At 47.8% G+C, this 21,585-nt stretch overlaps 1 protein-coding gene across 1 annotated transcript; it reads right to left on the bottom strand.

Moving 5' to 3' along the window:
- Positions 1 to 268: 268 nt before the first annotated feature.
- On the bottom strand, positions 269 to 2,997 carry ZNF281 (zinc finger protein 281). The gene has a single exon (XM_038745491.1). It carries the CDS (start codon positions 2,928 to 2,930, stop codon positions 294 to 296), a length of 2,637 nt encoding a protein of 878 aa, XP_038601419.1. The 5' UTR covers positions 2,931 to 2,997; the 3' UTR covers positions 269 to 293.
- Between the last annotated feature and the right edge of the window lie 18,588 nt (positions 2,998 to 21,585).

The raw sequence follows: 21,585 nt of genomic DNA, 5'->3' as shown, positions 1-21,585 counted from the left end.
GACGACCTCTACGTGTAAATCTGATTGCTAAGCATTGTCACGCGAACGTCCGACTATCTCTCGCCTATTGATTTTGATTTAAAAATCATAATACAAACAGACCTAAGATCACGCTAACAAAATAAACTAAATATGAAAAGTTGCATTGAAAGGGCATGTTACATTATTCGCAAGAGGACCGTGTAGAAACATTCCAATGGCAGTGTTCTCCAAATAAAACTAATTACATTAGAAGACCCCCCCCGCCCACCCGCCCCCCGCCCCCAGCCCCCAGCCTGGTCACACCTGGGACCTTACCTGTAACTTTGGCTGGTTGGCGTCTTTACTCTGGTACTACATGGCTCACTTACATCAGACATCATATTTGTATACCCTGAGAAATCTGACACTGAAGTCCTGACTCTATGGTCCACTTCTCCGTTAGAGTTAGTGATAAAGGTCATTGGCACCCTGCCGCCCGACTTGAACTGAGAACCGAACGCTTGTGCAAAGTTCTCGATCTGGTACGTGGTTCTAGGCTCTAGGTCCTTCTGAGGGTCGATCTGGCCGGCTAGCTCCTGAGACGGGATCTGAAAGCTCGTCGAGGACTCCAACGTTTTCTGCTGCTCCTTCTGGCCGGTCAACTTCTGCGACGCGGCCTGGTAGCCGGAGGACGTCTCCAGGTTCTTCTGGGCGTCGATCAGGTCGTCCAGCTCCTGCGAGGGAGTCAACTGCTGATGCGTCGCCTCCAGGGCGGATAAATAGAAACCTGGTTGGGATCCAAGCAGCATTCCAAACGGCGGCTTTGGCAACGAAGTTGGCAACACTGAGGTAACGGACTGGCTGAAACCACACTCCAGGGGAGACGTAGTGTAGATCTGCTTGTCTGGAAAGAGCGTGTGGTTGTGGAGGGTCGAGGACAGGCTGACGAACTGGAAGCTGGGCCCGAAAGCGAAACCGGTGCTGTTGGTGGTTCTCTCAAAGGTCTGCTGCAGGAATTTGGAGTACTCCTGCAACATACTCGCCTTATCGTTCGAAGGCGCCTGAGTGCCCGGGCTCAGGTTGTCCTCCTGAACCATCTCCGCGTGTTCTCCTGAGGGGTGCAGATCCACCCGCTGTTCCGTTATGCTGAAGGGATCCTCCTTCTGGCCCTCCGACTTGTTGGAGTACTGATCCAAGAGGCTCTGCAGGACCTCGTCGGGAATGCCGGACTTATCGTGGCAGGCCTTGATCTCGGCGTTCAGGGGGGAGGGGTCGATGAGCGACAACGGAGCCTCGCCGTCCATGACGCTGACGCCCGCCGACTGGATGACGGACTGTTGGGAGGCCATGGGCCCCACGTTGAGAGAAAAGGCACTGTTACTGCTGGCGGTCTGTAGGTATCTCCTCTTCTTGGAGAACTGCATGGCACCGTCGTAGCTGCCGCCGCCGCCGCCACCGCCGCCCATCTGGGCCGGCTTGCCCCCCGCGCCGGGGAGCATCCCGACGGCCTCCGCGCCGGCCACCGCGCCGAGGGGCCCGCTCGGCTTCCCGGCCAGGGGTTTCTGCCCGCCGAGGTCCGGTAAGGGGGCGGCGGCGAAGTTCAGGTAGCTCTTGTCGACGTTCTTTCGGCCTCCCTTCTTGAAGACCAGCTTTGGCACCCTCTTCTGCAGCTCGTCGAGGCCGGCGCCCGCCGCGCCGCCGCCGCCGCCGCCGGCGGAAGACACGAGGGGGATCTCCACCGAGTAGCCGGGCAGGCCGCCGTGACCGGGGACCGGGGCCTCGCCGGCCTTGCCGGCCTTGGGCTCCTTGCCTTCGGCGGCCAGGCTCTTGGACTTGCTCTTCCTCCTGGAGGAGCTGGCGCTTCCCTGAGACAACGCGGCCAGGCCGCCCAGCCCGGGGGCGGGGTGGGACGAGCCGGGCTCCGCGCCGGCCGCTCCCTTCGCTATGGCTTCGCCGCAGGTGCGCCTGTGCTTCAGCAGCCGGTCGGTCCTGGAGAAATACTGCTGACAGGTGTCGCACTTGTATGGCTTCTCCCCGCTGTGGGTCCTCTTGTGCCTCTCCATGTGGTACTTCTGGATGAACTTCATGCTGCACTGGTCGCAGCCGAACGGCTTCTCGCGGCTGTGGATCTTCTCGTGGCGCTGCAGGAGGTACTTCTGGATGAAGCCCATGCTGCACTGGCCGCACTGGAAAGGCCTCTCCCCGGTGTGGATGAGGACGTGGCGGCGCAGGTGGTAGGAGCTGCGGAAGGCCGCGCTGCAGTGCTCGCAGACGTGCGGCTTCTGGCTCGGGGACGGGACGGCGCCGTCCCCGGAAGGCTTGGAAGCGGCGCCGGGCTTCCTCTTGGCTTTGGTTCCCTGAGATTCTGGCTTGGGCCTCTTGGCCTTCTTGACGCCGCCGTCCTGCTTGGGCTCCTCCTGGCCGCCGCCGCCGCCGCCGCCGGCCGGGAGCGGGTCCTGGGGCGGCGGGGCGGGCTGGCCCAGCAGGCTGAGGTCCTGGACGACGGCCCCGTCCCTGTCCTCGGCCCCGGCGAAGAGACCCCCGTAGTGGCGGTGGTGGTGGTGGTGGTGGTGGTGATGGTGGTGGTGGTGGTGCTCCTCCGGCTCCGACGGCTTCTCCTGCTTGATGCTGACCAGGGACTGCAGGAACCCCCAGGGGGTCCGCTGAGGGGGGAAGGCCGCGCCCGCCACGGGCTCCTTCTTGAAAGTCACGTCCGAGGGCGGGGCGGGCTCTGAGGTGCTACTGGACGTCGACGACGACGAGGAGGAGGAGGAGGAGGAGGAGGCCAGCACGCAGTGCGGGGGAGGGGCGGCGGGGGAGCCCGCAGGCCGGGCGAAGCTGGTGACGGGGGGGAGCCGGTGGTTGAACATGACCATGCCCGGGGGGAAGGTGGGCTCCATCTCGCCCGCCCTCCCACCACCACCACCACCGCCTCCTCCTCCTCCGGGGAAGCCGCTGCCGACTTTCATGCCGCGCGGGGCCGCATGGCGCGGCGGGGGGCGGCCTCACTTACGGTCCCTTCCGCCGCCTCCTCCTCCTCCCGTTAATCCTAATAACGCCGTCTCCTCTCCACAATGGAATTAAAAGGCGGCCCCCCCCCCCCGCCCAGTCCCCGGCCCGCACTGCGCAGCCGCGCCGCGCGGCCTGCCGGGAAGCCCTCGACCCCGGCCGGCGGAGGGGAGCTCGGGGAGGGCCCGGCGCGCCTGCGCGACGGCTTCCGGGCCGGCGCCCGACCCGTCAATCACGGGGGCGCGCGCGCGTGCGCAGGCGCGGCCGCCGGGGACCGTTCCCTGAGGGCCGACGACTGCAATGGATGAAAATTCATTCATTCATTCAGTCGTATTTATTGAGCGCTCACTGTGTGAGGAGCACTGGGCTAAACGCTTGGGAAGGACAAATTGGCCACAGCTAGAGACGGTCCCTACCCAACAGCGGGCTCACAGGCTAGAAGGCCTTCCCAGACTGAGCCCCCTCCTCCCCACATCACCTGTATATATTCATTCAGTCAATCAATCATTCATTCAATCAATCATTCCTTCATTCAATCGTATTTATTGAGCACTCACTGCGTGAGGAGCACTGGGCTGAGCGCTTCGGAAGGACAAGTTGGCCACATCTAGGGACGGTCCCTACCCAACAGCGGGTTCACAGGCTAGAAGGCCTTACCAGACTGAGCCCCCTCCTCCCCACATCACCTGTATATATTCATTCATTCAATCAATCATTCATTCATTCAATCAATCAGTCCTTCAGTCAATCGTATTTATTGAGTGCTAACTGCGTGCGGAGCACTGGGCTAAGCGCTTGGGAAGGACAAGTTGGCAACAGCTAGGGACGGTCCCTACCCAACAGCGGGCTAGAAGGCCTTCCCAGACTGAGCCCCCCTTCTCACATCACCTGTATATATTCATTCATTCATTCAATCAATCATTCATTCAATCATATTTATTGAGCGCTCACTGTGTGCAGAGCACTGGACTAAGCGCTTGGGAAGGACAAGTTGGCAACATCTAGAGACGGTCCCTACCCAACAGCAGGCTCACAGGCTAGAAGGCCTTCCCAGACTGAGCCCCCTCCTCCCCCTCCTTATCCTCCCCACATCACCTGTATATTCATTCCATCGTATTTATTGAGCACTTACTGTGTGCAGAGCACTGGACTAAGCGCTTGGGAAGGACAAGTTGGCCACATCTAGAGACGGTCCTTACCCAACAGCGGGCTCACAGGCTAGAAGGCCTTCCCAGACTGAGCCCCCTCCTCCCCCTCCTCATCCTCCCCACATCACCTGTATATATTCATTCATTCATTCATTCAATCCATTCATTCATTCAATCGCATTTATTGAGCACTCACTGTGTGCGGAGCACTGGGCTAAGCGCTTGGGAAGGACAAGTTGGCAACATCTAGAGACGGTCCCTACCCAACAGCGGGCTCACAGTCTAGAAGGCCTTCCCAGACTGAGCCCCCTCCTCTCCCTCCTTATCCTCCCCACATCACCTGTATATATTCATTCATTCATTCATTCATTCAATCAATCATTCATTCATTCAATCAATCATTCATTCATTCAATCAATCATTCATTCAATCAATCATTCATTCAATCGTATTTATTGAGTGCTTACTGTGTGCAGAGCACTGGACTAAGCGCTTGGGAAGGACAAGTTGACAACATCTAGGGACGGTCCCTACCCATCAGCAGGCTCACAGTAGAAGGCCTTCCCAGACTGAGCCCCCTCCTCTCCCTCCTTATCCTCCCCACATCACCTGTATATATTCATTCATTCATTCATTCAATCAATCATTCATTCATTCAATCAATCATTCATTCAATCGTATTTATTGAGCGCTTACTGTGTGCAGAGCACCGGACTAAGCGCTTGGGAAGGACAAGTTGGCAACATCTAGAGATGGTCCCTACCCAACAGCGGGCTCACAGGCTAGGAGGGGGAGACAGACAACAAAACAAAGCATATTAAAATAAAATAAATGGAATAAATATGTACAAGTAAAATAAATAAATAGAGTAATAAATAAGTACATACATATATACAGGTAGTGCTAATAATGATGGCATCCCTTAAGCACTCATTCATTCAATCGTATTTACTGAGCGATTACTGTGTGCGGAGCGCTGGAGTAAGCGCTTGGGAAGTCCAAGTCGGCAACATCTAGAGGCGGGCTCACAGTCTAGAAAGCCTTCCCAGACTGAGCCCCCTCCTCCCCCTCCCCACATCACCTGTTTAAATTCATTCATTCATTCATTCATTCATTCATTCAATCGTATTTACTGAGCGCTTACTGTGTGCAGAGCACTGTACTGAGCACTGTACTAAGCACTTGGGAAGTACAAGTCGGCAACATGTAGAGACAGTCCCTACCCAACAGCGAGCTCACAGTCTAGAAGGGGGAGACAGACAGCAAAGCAAAACATATTAACAAAATAAAGTAAATAGAATAAATATGTACAAATAAAATAAATAAATAGAGGAATACATATGTACAAACATATATACAGGTGCTGTGGGGAGGGGAAGGAGGTAAGGCAGGGGGGATAGGGGCGTCCTACCAGTCAATCACGGGGGTACATGCCCGTGAAGGCGGCCCGACTCCCGACTAGGCCCCGTTCCCTGAGGGCCGAGGACTCCGGGAACCGGACCAAGCTTTCATTCACTCAATCATTCATTCATTCAATCATTCATTCATTCGTTCATTCAATCGTATTTATTGAGCGCTTGCTGTGTGCGGAGCACTGGACTAAGAGCCTGGGAAGTCCAAGTCGGCAACATCTAGAGATGGTCCCTACCCAACTGCGGGCTCGCAGTCTAGAAGGGGGAGACAGACAACAAAACAAAACATATTAACAAAATAAAATGAATAGAATCAATATGTACAAATAAATAGAGTAATAAATACATATAAACATATTTACATATATCCCCATCCCCCCGCCTTACCTCCTTCCCCTCCCCACAGCACCTGCATATATGTATATATGTTTGTACGTATTTATTACTCTATTTATTTATTTGTACATATTTATTCTATTCATTTTATTTTGTTAGTATGTTTTGTTTTGTTGTCTGTCTCCCCCTTCTAGACTGTGAGCCTGTTGTTGGGCGGGGACTGTCTCTAGATGTTGCCAACTTGGACTTCCCAAGCGCTTAGTACAGTGCTCTGCACACAGTAAGCGCTCAATAAATACGATTGAATGAATGAATGAATGAATAGAAGGGTGAGACAGACTACAAAACATATTAACAAAATAAAATAAATAGCACTGTACTAAGCGCTTGGGAAGTTGGCAACATATAGAGACGGTCCCTACCCACCAGCGGGCTCACAGTCTAGAAGGGGGAGACAGACACCAAAGAAAACATATTAACTAAATAAAATGAATAGAATAAATATGGACAAATAAATAAATAGAGTAATAAATACATACAAACATATATACATATATACAGGTGCTGTGGGGAGGGGAAGGAGGTAAGGCGGGGGGGGATGGTGGCGTCCTCCCGGACGCCCAAGCCATCATTCACAGGGGGCACGCGCACCCGTGAAGGCGTCCCGACCCCCGACTAGGCCCCGTTCCCTGAGGGCTGAGGACTCAGGGAACCGGACTGCGCTTTCATTCATTCAATCGTATTTATTGAGCGCTTACTGTGTGCGGAGCGCTGTACTAAGCGCTTGGGAAGTCCAAGCTGGCAACATCTAGAGACGGTCCCTACCCACCAGCGGGCTCACAGTCTAGAAGGGGGAGACAGACAGCAAAGCAAAACATATTAACAAAATAAAATAAATAGAATAAATATGTACAAATAAATAAATAAATATGTACCAATAAATAAATAAATAGAGTAATAAATACGTACAAACATATATGCATATATATAGGTGCTGTGGGGAGGGGAAGGAGGTAAGGCGGGGAGGATGGGGGCGTCCTACTTGACACCCGACCCATCAATCACGGGGGCGTGCGCCCTTGAAGGCGGCCTGACCCCTGACTAGGCCCCGTTCCCTGAGGGCCGAGGCCTCAGGGAACCAGACTGCGCTTCGAAGAATATTAATAATAATGATAATACGCCGAGTCGGGATTAGAACCCACGACCTCGGACTCCCAAGCCCGGGCCCTTGCCACTGAGTCACGCCGCTTCTCTTAATGATAACAATAAGACTAGGATGTGTGAAGCGTTTCCTAGGTGCCGAACGCTGTTCTCAGCGCTGAAGTAATGATAATAAATAATAATGATGGCATTTGTTAAGCGCTTACTATGTGCAAAACACTGTTCTAAGTGCTGGGGGGGGATATCCCCCCAGCACTTGGAACAATTATGTGCCAAGCACTGTCCTAAGCACTGGGGGGGATACAAGGTAATCAGGTTGTCCCACCTGGGGCTCAAAGTCTTCATCCCCATTTGGCAGATGAGGGAACTGAGGCACAGAGAAGTCAAATGACTTGCCCAAGTCATACAGTGGGCAAGTGGCAGAGCCGGGATTAGAACCCATGACCTCTGACTCCCAAGCCCAGGCTCTTTCCACTGAGCTATGCTGCTTCTCTAAGCCTAGGCCCAGGATCCTGAGGGTCAAAGCAAGGAACGGAACTAGACTTCTTCTAAGAATATTAATAATAGTGATAATAGTATTTGTGAAGCGTTTACTATGTGCCAAACGCTGTTCTGAGTGCTGAGGCAGTTACAAGTTGATCAGGTTGTCCCACGTGGGGCTCACGGTTTGAATCCCTATTTTACAGATGAGGTAACTGAGGCACGGGGAAGTGAAGTGACTGGCCCAAAGTCACCCAGCCGATAAGTGACAGAGCCAGGACTTGAACCCACGTCCTCAGGCTCCCAAGCCCAGGCTCCTGTCACTAAGCCACACTGTTTCTCTGGGATGGAGACGGAGTTCTGTGGGACTTGTACTTCCCAAGCGCTTAGTACAGTGCTCTGCACACAGTAAGCGCTCAATAAATATGATTGATTGATTGATTGATTGATTGATTGGAGGGAAGCCCTGGGGGCTGTCTGCCTGCCAGGGGAGAGCATTTCTACCTTCACCGGCCCTTCATTTCTACCTCCACTGGCCCTTCATTTCCACCTTCTTTTAGACTGTGAGCCCACTGTTGGGTAGGGACTGTCTCTATATGTTGCCAACTTGTCCTTCCCAAGCGCTTAGTACAGTGCTCTGCACACAGTAAGCGCTCAATAAATACGATTGATTGATTGATTGATTGACCGGCCCTCTCAGTCAATCCTTTCCGAACAGCGGCAGGCCCAAGAGCGTCGTCGACGCTCCGGGAACTTTCCGTCCCGTGCCCCGACCGAAAACCTCAGTCACAATCCACCGGCACCCATAAAGCCCGACTCATTAACCTCAGCGCTCTTGGAAGCGGATGTTAAAATGAATATTTCATTTCGTCTTGGGAGTGGCAGTACCCGTTCAGATCTCTCTGCCAAAACTAAGGTAGCTGTCTTACTGCCAACCTACCTGAAGGCTACTCAAAGAGGAAAGCGTGTGCCGCCCCGATTTAGCAGATTTATGAAACACGCCCTTGTCCACACCCTTCCTCATCAAATAACATTTTTTAAGGGCTCACATTCCTTAGCTGGTTATAATGAGTTGTCTATTTTCCGTATTACACTTAGACTTTCATCCTGGAGGAAGAAGAACCACCGACATTGGCTTAAAGTATGCCCTGCCGACGCTAGATACAATCATCGATACCATTTTCCGTCCACCTTAGGGTACTGGGTTTTGCACCCAAAGCAGGACCTTTATATTACTCTATTTATTTTACTTATACATATTTACTATTCTGTTTATTTTGTTAATGATGCGCATCTAGCTTTATTTCTGTTTATTCTGACAACTTGACACCCGTCCACATGTTTTGTTTTGTTGTCTGTCTCCCCCTTCTAGACTGTGAGCCTGTTGTTGGGTAGGGACCGTCTCTATATGTTGCCAACTTGGACTTCCCAAGCACTTAGTATAGTGCTCTGCACACAGTAAGCGCTCAATAAAGACGATTGAATGAATGAATGAATGAATGAATGACCACACCAGGGAAAAAGACCCATAATTTGTATGACTTGCATATCGAATGTACGACACTCTAAACCTGTAAGTTTTACTCCAAAGGCCGAGTGGAAAGAGTACGGGCCCTAATCCCGGCTCTGACATATACCTTCCGTGTGACCTTGGACAAGTCACTGTCAATTTCTCTGGGCTTCAGTTTCCATCACTGCAAATTGGAGATGCAATACCTGTTCTCCCTCCTACTTAGACTCTGAACTCCAAGTGGGACAGGGACTGTGTCAGCCCTGATTAATATGTATCTACCCCAGTGCTTGGAACAGTGCTTGACACAGAGTGCTCAACAAATACCATTATTGTTATTATTATGACTAAGTATAATTCCAACCAATTCTCATTTTAGTAAAGCTATCCTACCTCAGTTACTGGTGTAATTAATAAAGCTATCCTACCTCAGTTACCGGTGTAATTTTCCAGTAGAGTTTATTTTCTCCCTGTAAAAGGGAATCATAAGCTATTTCTACTTCTCCCTCATGTCTTCTAGAAAGTATCCATCTCCCTGAGACTTATTCGTTATTTTACATATGGGAATTAATTAATGCTAGAAGGCTTTCTGTAACTGCCACGAAGCTTTGAAAAACGTCGTCGAATGGGAAGACAGAATGTGAAAATTAAAAGAAGTAGAGAATGGATCACTGCAACCTATAAAGGTTTCACAGCGCTTAGAACAGTGCTTTACACATAGTAAGCACTTAACAAATGCCATTATTATTATTATTATTACAAGTTGGTTAAGAAAAATTAGTCCTTTGCTGGCTGCACGCAACTCGAAATGTCAAAGGTCTAGAACTCGGACTGTGAAAGTTGAATCCCTTCGAGTGTAGCTGAGTGTAAAGAGAAAGACTCGAAATTCAAAAACTTAGAGCAGCAGTAAAATATTAGGCAATGCCTTTGAGAAATGAGTCTGTCCCTTTATTCAGGGTGTCTGTGTTTAATGGTAAGCTGGGATGCATATAAGCTAGTCCAAGCATGAAGGGCAGTAGGACACTCATATGGAAAGCCAACTTTGTCCCTCAGTTATCAAGATAAGAAACCTGTCATTTCTCTCATTCACTCTGTCAGCCTTGAGATACTCCAAGCGGACTTACCTCTGTGTTGTACACCCCATATATCAGGAAGATGAAGAGACCCTGTAAAATAAAATGGAGGGGAAAAGCTGTTAACTCTAATCATTTCAGCAGTAGGAATACCTGAAATAAACTTTCCTGGGAACAGACAAAAGAAGACACACTTCATCAAGGTCAATTTATTTTTCTATTTTTCAGCATTAAAAGCTATACCTTGAGCATTTATTTGATAACACGGGACGGCATCACCTATGATATTTGTGCTATTCCACAGTTCTGTTTTGGAAAGAAGAGGAAAAAAGAAAAAAGGGACCACCAGAGAACCTAGGAGAATAATTAGAAAGATTCTCTGTTCCCATCAGATCGATCTTAAAGGAATAAATGAAAACAGTGCATTCAGAAATTCTTCTGAATAGTTCTAGAAAGAAATTGAATAAAAAGTGCACATTTTTATTTCTAAGAACTGTTTACAGTAGCTAGCTAGGATTTTATATGGTAGGAATCACTTTCGTAATTATATTACATGAAAGCTCATTATATTTATATATCCATTCACGGGCCACACCTCAATAAAAATACACTGTGTGCTTTTATTGACATAAAACAGTGTAATAAAATTTATCTGGTTGTAAGCTCATTGATTCACTCATTCATTCATTCAATCGTATTTATTGAGCTCTTACTGTGGGCAGAGCACTGTACTAAGCGCTTGGGAAGTACAAGTCGGCAACATACAGAGATGGTCCCTACCCAACAACGGGCTCACAGTCTAGAAGGGGGAGACAGACAATAAAACAAAACATGTAGACAGGTGTCAAAATAATCGGAATAAATAGAATTATAGCTCTATGCACATCATTAACAAAATAAATAGTAAATATGTACAAGTAAAATAAATAGAGTAATAAATCTGTACAAGTACAGGTGCTGTGGGGAGGGGAAGGAGGTAGGGCAGAAGGGGGGGAAGGGGAAGAGGAGAGGAAAAAGGGGGTTCAGTCTGGGAAGGCCTCCTGGAAGAGGTGAGCTCTCAGTAGGGCTTTGAAGGGAGGAAGAGAGCTAGTCTGGTGGATGTGTGGAAGGAGAGCATTCCAGGCAAGGGGAAGGACGTGGGCCGGGGGTCGACGGCGAGACAGGAGAGAATGAGGCACAGTGAGAAGGTTAGCGGCAGAGGAGCGGAAGGTGCGGGCTGGGCTGGAGAAGGAGAGAAGGTAACATGATAGCAGAGACCATGACTTTTACTTTTATTGTATGCTCCCCAGTTCCTAGTACAGTGTTCTGCAAATGGTAGGTGCTCACTACATACCAATGAGATCATAATTCATATATACAAATACAAATATTAGTGAAACTTTATTACATCCAGCCGGTTAAGGTTTTCCTGTGAGTAGTATTCATATTTTTATGTCTCGAGCAAAGTATAAAATAATTTTTAAAAATAAAGCAAGATGGTATTTGTTAAGCATTTACTACGTGCCAAGCACTGTTCTAAGCACTAGGGGAGATACAAGGTGATCAGGTTGTCCCACTTGGGGTTCACAGTCTTAATCCCCATTTTACAGATGAGGCAATGAGAAGTGAAGTGACTTGCCCAAAGTCACACAGCTGACAAGTGTGACCAATGCAGTCAGTTCTTCCAGGAGGCAGGCTTTCACTCTGCATTCATTCATTCATTCAATCATATTTATTGAGCGCTTACTGTGTGCAGAGCACTGGACTAAGCGCTTGGGAAGTACAAGTTGGCAACATATAGAGACGGTCCCTACCCAACAGTGGGCTCACAGTCTAGAAGCATTTGGATTTGGACTATGAGCTTGAAAGGGAATTAAGCAATGCTTGTCCAACAACAAGAACACGTTTGGATGAAGATGCCACATGGCTCGTGTGCATGTGTGGTAAATGCATGGCATCATGAACTTTCCTCAGAGTGTGATTTTTTGGGAATGCAACTCCCATGTTTTCAGAAAACTGGGGATATGCAATGGCCTAAGCGTTGTCTTTTCACAAAACTTTTCTTTAAAGAAAATTGCACTGTAGTAGTAATAATAAAACAATGATAATGATACAAGTCCTCCCTTTAAAGCCCTACTGAGAGCTCACCTCCTCCAAGAGGCCTTCCCAGACTGAACCCCCTTTTTCCTCTCCTCCTCCCCATCCCTCCCCGCCCTACCTCCTTCCCCTTCCCACAGCACCTGTATAAATGTTTGTCCAGATTTATTACTCTATTTATTTTACTTGTACATATTTACTATTCTATTTATTTTGTTAATGATGTGCATTTAACTTTAATTCTATTTGTTCTGACGACTTGACACCTGTCCACATGTTTTGTTTTGTTGTCTGTCTCCCCCTTCTAGACTGTGAGCCCGTTGTTGGGTAGGGACCGTCCCTATATGTTGCCAACTTGTACTTCCCAAGCGCTTAGTACAGTGCTGTGCACCCAGTAAGAGCTCAATAAATACGATTGAATGAATGAATGAATGAACCCCGGCAGTCATCTTGCAATGCGTGCTGCTGGCCATGGTGGGACTGGGCAAGAAGATGGATGTGCTTTATTGCTTTCCCTCCTCCTGGTATACAGGTATATACCTGTATATATGTATATATGCTTGTACATATTTATTACTCTATTTATTTATTTATTTTACTTGTACATATCTATTCTATTTATTTTATTTTGTTAATATGTTTGGTTTTGTTCTCTGTCTCCCACCCCTAGACTGTGAGCCCACTGTTGGGTAGGGACCATCTCTATATGTTGCCAACTTGTACTTCCCAAGTGCTTAGTACAGTGTTCTGCACACAGTAAGCACTCAATAAATACGATTGATTGATTGATTGATGGCTCGGAGAAGCAGCGTGGCCTACTGGATAGAGGCTAGGCCTGGGGGTCAATCAATCAATCAATCAATCAATGGTATTTATTGAGTGCTTACTGTATGCAGAGCACTGTACTAATGGCTTGGGAAGTACAAGAAGGACCTGGGTTCAAATCCTAGCTCCGCCACTTGTCTGCTGTGTGACACTTGGGCAAGTCACTTCCCTTTCTGTACCTCTGTTACCTCATCTGCAAATTGGGGAATAAGACCTGTGAGCCCTTTGCAGAAAAGGGACCCTGATTTGCTTGTATCCACTCCAGCTTAGTACAGCGTCCAGCACATAGTAAGCACTAAACAAATACCACAATTATTGTTCTCAAAACTTCACCACCTGCAAAATAAATGTTTCCCTTCAATCAGTCAATCGGTGATATATATTGAGTGCTTACTATGTGCACAACACCGTACTAAGCGCTTCAGAGCATACAATAGAATAAAGTTGGTAGACAGATTCCCTGACCACAGGCTGGAGATGAGCTGAAAAGCTTCCCTTATCCTAAAATAAGACTCTATGACATGCAGGCAGTCTCAGCGGAGTATTTTGCTGAAGGGGAAACAGCACTATCATACCCACAGCACTCAATGTCTGAACAGCCTTATTTAGGTATGCTCAACCCAGGTCACAAGGAGCCAGAGTAAAGCCCTGCTCTATTTTCGAGAACACAGAATTGCTGATTGTCTCTCAGAGACACCTCACGTAGCTGCAATATATATATTCTAGACTGTGAGCCCATTGTGGGCAGGGATTGTTTCTCTTTGTTGTTGAATTGTACTTTCCAAGTGCTTAGTGAGCTCCCCAAAGTCAGCACTCCCCCTTCTCCATCCCCCCCCGGCTCTCAACCTTCTCCTCTACTTTCCCAACCTTCCCATCAGTATCTTCAGATGAGATCTCCTCCCTCCTCTCAAGTGCCCACCCCATCCACCTGCACTTTGGACCCCATTCCCACTCATCTTATGAAAACTCTCGCCTCTTCCCTCTTCCCCTCCTTAATTTCCATCTTCAACTGCTCACTCTCCACTGGTTCCTTTCCCTCTGCCTTCGAACAAGCCCACATCTCCCCCATCCTAAAAAAACCCTCTCTTGACCCCACCGCCCCTTCTAGTTACTGCCCTATCTCCCTCCTACCCTTCATTTCCAAACTCCTAGAACGAGTCCTCTACACTCCTGCCTTGAATTCCTCAACTCCAACTCTCTCCTCAACCCCCTTCCAATCTAGCTTCCCTACCCTACCCTCCACCAAAACTGCCCTCTCAAAGGTCACCAATGACCTCCTTCTTGCCAAATCTAATGGCTCCTACTCTATCCTAATCCTCCTCGACCTCTCAGCTGCCTTCGACACTGTGGACCATCCCCTTCTCTTCAACACGCTATCCAACCTTGGCTTCACAGACTCCATCCTCTCCTGGTTCTCCTCTTATCTCTCTGGCTGTTCATTCTCAGTCTCCTTTGCGGGCTCCTCCTCCCCCTCCCATCCCCTTACTGTAGGGGTTCCTCAAGGGTCAGTTCTTTTTCCCCTTCTGTTCTCCATCTATATTCACTCCCTTGGTAAATTAATTCGCTCCCACGGCTTCATCTATCATCTCTACGCTGCTGACACCCAAATCTACATCTCCGCCCCTGTTCTCTCTCCCTCCCTCCATGTTCATATATCCTCCTGCCTTCAGGACATCTTATTCTGGATGTCTGCCTGCCATCTAAAACTCAACATGTCCAAGACTGAGATCCTTATCATCCCTCCCAAACCCTATCCTCTCACTGATTTTCCCATCACTGTTGACGGCACTACCATCCTTCCTGTCTCACAAGCCCGCAACCTTGGTGTCATCCTTGACTCCACTCTCTCATTCACCCCACACATCCAATCCATCACCAAAACCCGACAGTCTCACCTCCACAACATCGTCAAGATCCACCCTTTCCTCTCCATCCAAACCGCTACCTTGCTGATTCAATCTCTCATCCCTACTGGATTACTGCATCAGCCTTCTTTCTGACCTCCCATCTTCCTGTCTCTCCCCGTTTCAGTCTGTACTTCACTCTGCTGCCCAGATTATCTCTGTACAGAAACGCTCTGGGCATGTCACTCCCCTCCTCAAAAATCTCCAGTGGTTGCCTATTAACCTTCGAATCAAGCAGAAACTCCTCACTCTCGGCTTCAAAGCTCTCCATCACCTCGCCCCTTCCTACCTCACCTCCCTTCTTTCCTTCTATGGCCCAGCCCACATCCTCTGCTCCTCTGCCGCTAACATCCTCACTGGGCTTCGTTCTCGCCTGTCCCACCATCAACCCCAGGCCTACATCCTCCCCCTGGCCTGGAATGCCCTCCCTCCGCACATCTGCCAAACTAGCTCTCTTCCTCCCTTCAAAGCCCTACTGAGAGCTCACCTCCTCCGAGAGGCCTTCCCAGACTGAGCCCCCTTTTTCCTCACCTCCTCCCCTCCCCATCGCCCCCCTCCCTCTGCCCTACCCTCTTCCCCACCCCACAGCACTTGTGTATATTTGTACATATTTATTACTCCATTTTATTAATGATATGGATATAGCTATAATTCTATTTATTCTGACAGTATTGATACCTGTCTACTTGTTTTGTTTTGTTGTCTGTCTCCTCCTTCTAGACTGTGAGCCCGTTGTTGGGTAGGGGCCATCTCTATATGTTGCTGATTTTTACTTACCAAGCACTTAGTACAGTGCTCCACACACAGTAAGCCCTCAATAAATACGATTGAATGAATGAATGAATGAATGAAAGTGGCGGAGCCGGGATTAGAACCACGGCCTCTGACTCACAAGCCCGGGCTCTTGTCACTGAGCCACGTGGAAACTAGCAGCAGCTAAAATCAGTCAATCAATTGTATTTATTGAGTGCTTACTGTGTGCAGAGCTCTGTACTAAGCACTTGGGAAGTACAAGTTGGCAACATATAGAGACGGTCCCTACCCAACAGTGGGCTCACAGTCTAGAAGTGGGCTCACAGTCTAGAAGTTCATCTTCCATTAAACAGTGTGGCAATTGGTCCTTGTGCAACACAGAAATCCATATATTCATTAGATTGTAAACTCAGATAATGTCTACTGACTCTATTGTACTCTCCCAAGTGCTCAGTAGAGTGCTGGGCACATAGATGGCACAAAGGATATAGTTGCCATTAATGCTCGAAGAAGATGGGAAGCAGTGTGGTCTAGAGGAAAGAGCACGGGCCTGGGATGCAAAAGACCTAGGTTCTAATCCCGGCTCTGCCACTTGTGTGTTGTGTGACCTTGAGCAAGTCACTTTACTTCTCTGTGCCTCAGTTACCTCATCTGTAAAGTGGGGATTAAGACGGTGTGATGTGGACTCCATCCAACCTGATTAGCTTGTACCTAGCCCAGGGCTTAGTACAGCATCTGGTACATAGTGAGTTCTTAAAAAATACCATTAAAAAAAATGCCACTGAATGTCTGTGTGTCAGAAAAGGTCAATGTGCAACCCATAGTCTAAACTATGCACACAAGACAATCCCTTATTGTGCTGTCATTTATTTGCAGAGCACTGAACTAAGCACTTGAGAGAGTACAATAGAAGCAGGAGATGTGATCCCGGTCCTCAAGGAGCTAACAATCTAGTTGGGGAAGCAGACACTAAAAAAATTTACAGGTAAGAGGAGGAGGGAAAAGGAGATGTGTATGTAAGTAGCACATAAGTAATCGGGTATATTAGCGTGGAGTTGGTGCAGAAGCGCTGAGGTAGCGGTTAGGCTGTAACCTGGGAAGAACAGAAATTAATCAGGTAAAGCCTCCTGAAGAATATGTGATTACAGACTGTCTTCAAAGATGAAGAAAACTGGATTTGGACAGTGAGAGAGTTACCGGGAGATGAAAAGGTGTGAGCAAAGAGACTAGAGATGGGAGATAAAGGAATGAGGCACAGTGAATAGGTTACCTTGAGAGGAACCAAGAGTGTGAGCTGGCATGTAGTGGGAGATGAGAGTGGGTAGTTAGAAGGGAGAGAGTAGATTGAGTTCCCTAAAACCAATCATCAGGCGTTTCAAAGTGATGTGGAGAAAGGAGGGTAACCAACCGGTGAAAGGTTTTTTTGGAGTGAGGTGGAGTGTAGAATGACATTTTAGAAAAATGATATGAGAAGCAGAGTGAAATATGGTCTGGAGAAGAGAGACAGAAGTTAGAGAGACCGGTGAGGATTGTCAGGCCAGGATATGACCAGTGCCTGGACCATGTGGCGGCCTTTGGATGGGAAGGATAGGGCAGATCCTGGAAACATAGAGAAAGAACCAACAGGGTATGGCTGCAGAGTGAATATGGGAATTGAAAGAGAAGGTGGAGTCAAGAAGAATGTCAAGGTTGTGGACTTCGGCCGGTGTTATCAACTGTGATGGGAAAGCTAGATGGAAGAGAGATTTGTAAAGGAATAATAATCAGAATATTAGTTAAGTGCTCACTTTCTGGCAAGCACTGAACTAAGTCCTGGGGTAATAATAATAATAATAATATTGGTATTTGTTAAGCGCTTACTATGTGCCAAGCACTGTTCTAAGCGCTGGGGAGGTTACAAGGTGAACAGGTTGTCCCATGGGGGCTCACAGTTTTAATCCCCATTTTCCAGATGAGGGAGCTGAGGCACAGAGAAGTGAAGTGACTGGCCCAAAGTCACACAGCTGACAGTTGGCAGAGCCGGGATTTGAACCCATGACCTCTGATTCCAAGGCCCGTGCTCTTTCCACTGAGCCATAGGTAGGTAAAGTATATAAAGATTGAACATGGTCCCTATTCACACAAGAAGAGCAGTGTGACCAGGTGGAAGAGCACGAGACTGGGAGTCAGTGGTCCTGTCTTCTAATCCTGGCTCCTCCATTTACCTGCTGTGTGATACCTGCTGTGTGACCTTGGGCAAATCACTTCATTTCTCTGTATCTCAGTTTCCTCGTCTATAAAATGGGGATTCAATACCTGTTCTCCTTTCTACTTAGACTGTGAGCCCCACGTGGGACAGGGACTGCATTCAATCCGATTAACTAGTATTTACTCCCGTATTCAGAACAGTTCTTGACATATAGTAGGTGCTTAACAAATACCATAAATATAATAATAATAATGATCTAATATGAGAATGGTCTAAGTAGTAATGGAGGAGGTATTGAATCCCTATTTTGCAGATGAGGAAACTGAGGCACAGAACTGTGACATTGTTTGCCCAAGGTCACGTAGCAGGGTCATGGCAGGCACCTTCTAGACTGTGAGCCCACTGTTGGGTAGGGACCGTCTCTATATGTTGCCAACTTGTACTTCCCAAGTGCTTAGTACAGTGCTCTGCACACAGTAAGCGCTCAATAAATATGATTGATTGATTGATTGATTGATTGATTGATTGATTCAATTCAATTCAATTCAATTCAATTCAATTGTATTTAATGAGCACTTACTGTTTACAGAGCACTGTACTAAACACTGGGGAAAGTACAATACAGCAATAAAGAGAGACAATCCCTGCCCACAATGAGCTTACAGTCTAGAGTGGGGGGAGACAGACAACAAAAAAAGTAAACAGGTACCAATATAAATAAATAAAATTACAGATATACACATAAGTGTTATGGGGCAGGGAGGGTGGGGGAAGAGAAAAGGGAGTGATTTAAGGCAATGCAGAAAAGAGTGAGAGAAGAGTATAGGGGGCTTAGTCTGGGAAGACCTCTTGGAGGACACATCTGTGCCTTCAGTAAGGTTTTGAGGGGGTGGAGGGTAATTGTCTGGAGGATTTGAGAAGGGAGGTCATTCCAGGCCAGAAGTTGGACGTGGGCCAGTGGCGAGACAGGCAAGATCGAGGGATAGTGAGAAGGTTAGCACCAGAGGAGCGGAATGTGTGGGCTGGGTTGTAGAAGGAGAGAAAGGAGGTGAGATAGGAGGAAGCAGGGTGATGGAGACCCTTAAAGCCAATGATGAGGATTTTTTGTTTGATACGGAGGTGGATAGGAAACCACTGGAGATTTTTGAGGCAGGGGATGACATGCACTGAAGGTTTCTGTAGAAAGATAATCCAGGCAGTGGAGTGAAGTATGGTCTGGTGTGGGGAGAGGCAGGAGGTTGGAAGGTCAGCAAGGAGGCTGATGCAGTAATCTAGGCGTGATAGGATGAGATTATACTAACATCATAGAGGTTTGGATGGAGAGGAAAGGGTAGATTTTAGCAATGTTGTGAAGGTGAAACCAACAGGATTTGGAGACAGATTGGACATGTGGGTTGAATGAGAGAGCGGAGTCAAGGATGACCCCAAGGTTATGGGTTTGTGAGATGGGAAGGATGGTTGTGTCATCTACAGTGACGGGAAAGATTGGGAGAGAACAGGGTTTGGGAGGGAAGATAAGGAGCTCTGTTTTGGACATGTTAAGTTTGAGGTGGCAGGAGGGCGTCCAAGTAGAGACATCCTGAAGGCAGGAGGAGATGTGAGCCTGGAGAGAGGGAGAGGGATCAGGGGAGGAGACGTAGATTTGGGTATCATGTGCATAGAGATGGTAGTTGAAGCCATGGGAGCAACTGAGTTCTCCAAGAATGAGTGTAGATGGAGAATAGAAGGGGACATGTACAGAGCCAGGATGAGAACCTAGGTCGTATGAAGCCCAGTCTTGTGCTGTTTCCACAAGGCCATGCTGCTTCCCAAACGAAGAGTTCAGTTTTGGACGTATTGAGTATGTAAACTCTTTTAAGGCAGAGATTGTGTCTTCCAACTCTGTTGTATTGTATTCTCCCAAACATTTAGTACAGTCCTCAGCAAACAGTGCAGTGCTTGGCACACAATAAGTATTTAACAAGTACCAAAAAAAAAGTAAGCACTCAATAAACACCATTGATTGATGTGTTGGCAGAGCATCCATGGGAAATGGGAGGTGACTCTTTTCAATGGTATTTATTAGCACTTACTATGTGCTCAGCACTGGGGTAGAAACAATCTAATCAAGTTGGACATAGTCCCTGTCCCACATAGGGCTCACAAAATCCCCATTTCATAGGTGAGGTAACTGAGGCCCAGAGATATGAAGGGACTTGCCAGAGATGAATCAGCAGGCAAGTGGCAGAAACAGGATTAGAACCCAGGTCTAGAACCCAGGACTTCCAGGCCATGCTCCATCCATTAGGCCACACTGCTTCTCTTACTCTCAAGATCCTTGTGAAGTTTTTCCTCCAAAGAGTCTCTCCTTTCTTGATTACGGTTCTTCATGTGATCTATCTGCTGCAATTGACTCCTGGTTTTTAGCTGTGCAATGTTAATGAGATGATGAGTGTGCTAAGCCATCTTTTGAATCTCCTGGAGTCAAGCATTGTTACCCTCATTTCTCCTACCAAGCCTTAGAGTCTTGATATTTGGAAGGAATGCCTGTATTATGTTTGATGCCTGAGCTCTGAGAATGGCAAGTGAATAGAATACAGACTTGGGAGTACGAAGGACTTGAGTTCTAATTCCGGTTCCACCACTTGTCTGCTGTGTGACCTTGGGCAAGTCACTTCATGCCTCAGTTTCTTTTTCTGTAAAATGGGGACTATGACTGTGGGACAGGGACAGTGCCCAACCTGATTACCTAGTATAGTACAGTGTTAAGTGCTTAGTACAGTGCTCTGCACATAGTAAGCACTCAATAAATACGATTGAATGAATGAATTTACCCTAGTGCTTAATAGTGTCTGGCACTTAGAAAATACCATGCAAACACCCCCCCCCAAACTGAGTTTCCACCAAAATGAGTATTTGCAGAGAGAATTGCAATTATTTTAATCAATCGATCAATCGTATTTATTGAGTGTTTACTCTGTGCAGACAGGACAATACAATTCATTCATTCAATCGTATTTATTGAGTGCTTACTGTGTGCTGAGCACTGTACTAAGCGCTTGGGAAGTACAAGCTGGCAACATATAGAGACGGTCCCTACCCAACAACGGGCTCACAGTCTAGAAGGGGGAGACAGCAAAACAAAACATGTGGACAGGTGTCAAGTCATGTTCCCTGCCCACAATTAGCTCACAGTCTAGAGGGGGAGATGGACATTGATATAAGTAAATAATTTATAGATCAATCAATCAATGGTATTTATTGAATGCTTACTATGTGCAGAGCACTGTACTAAGCACTTGGGAAAGAACGATGTAATAGAATTAGCAGACACGTTCCCTGCCCGTAACAAGCTTACGTTCTACAAGGGGAGACAGACATTAATATTCATTCATTCATTCATTCAATTGTATTTATTGAGCACTTACTGTGAATAAATAAGTCATTTATAATGTATAATTTAACGATATGTGCAGAAGTGCTGTGGGATTGGGGTTGGGGCGAATATCAAATGTCCAAAAGTCGCAGATCCAAGTGCATAGGTGATACAGAAAGGAGAGTGGGGCTGGGAAAAGGTTTAATCGAGGAAGGCCTCTTGGAGGAGATGTGACCTTAGTAATGCTTTGAAGGTGGAGAAAGTGGTGGTCCTGGAGTATATGGATGGAGAGGGAGTTCCAGGCTAAGGGAGTACGTGGGAAAGGGGTCTGAGGTGAGATAGACGAGACCAGAGCCCAGTGAGTAAACTGGTGCTAAAGGAGTGGAGTGTGCGG

This window comes from Tachyglossus aculeatus, chromosome 4, assembly GCF_015852505.1.
Source record: "Tachyglossus aculeatus isolate mTacAcu1 chromosome 4, mTacAcu1.pri, whole genome shotgun sequence".
In the NCBI taxonomy this organism is placed as follows: Eukaryota; Metazoa; Chordata; class Mammalia; order Monotremata; family Tachyglossidae; genus Tachyglossus; species Tachyglossus aculeatus.
The sequence above is the reverse complement of the archived record's forward strand: the minus strand, read 5'-3'. Positions and strand labels throughout refer to the sequence as shown.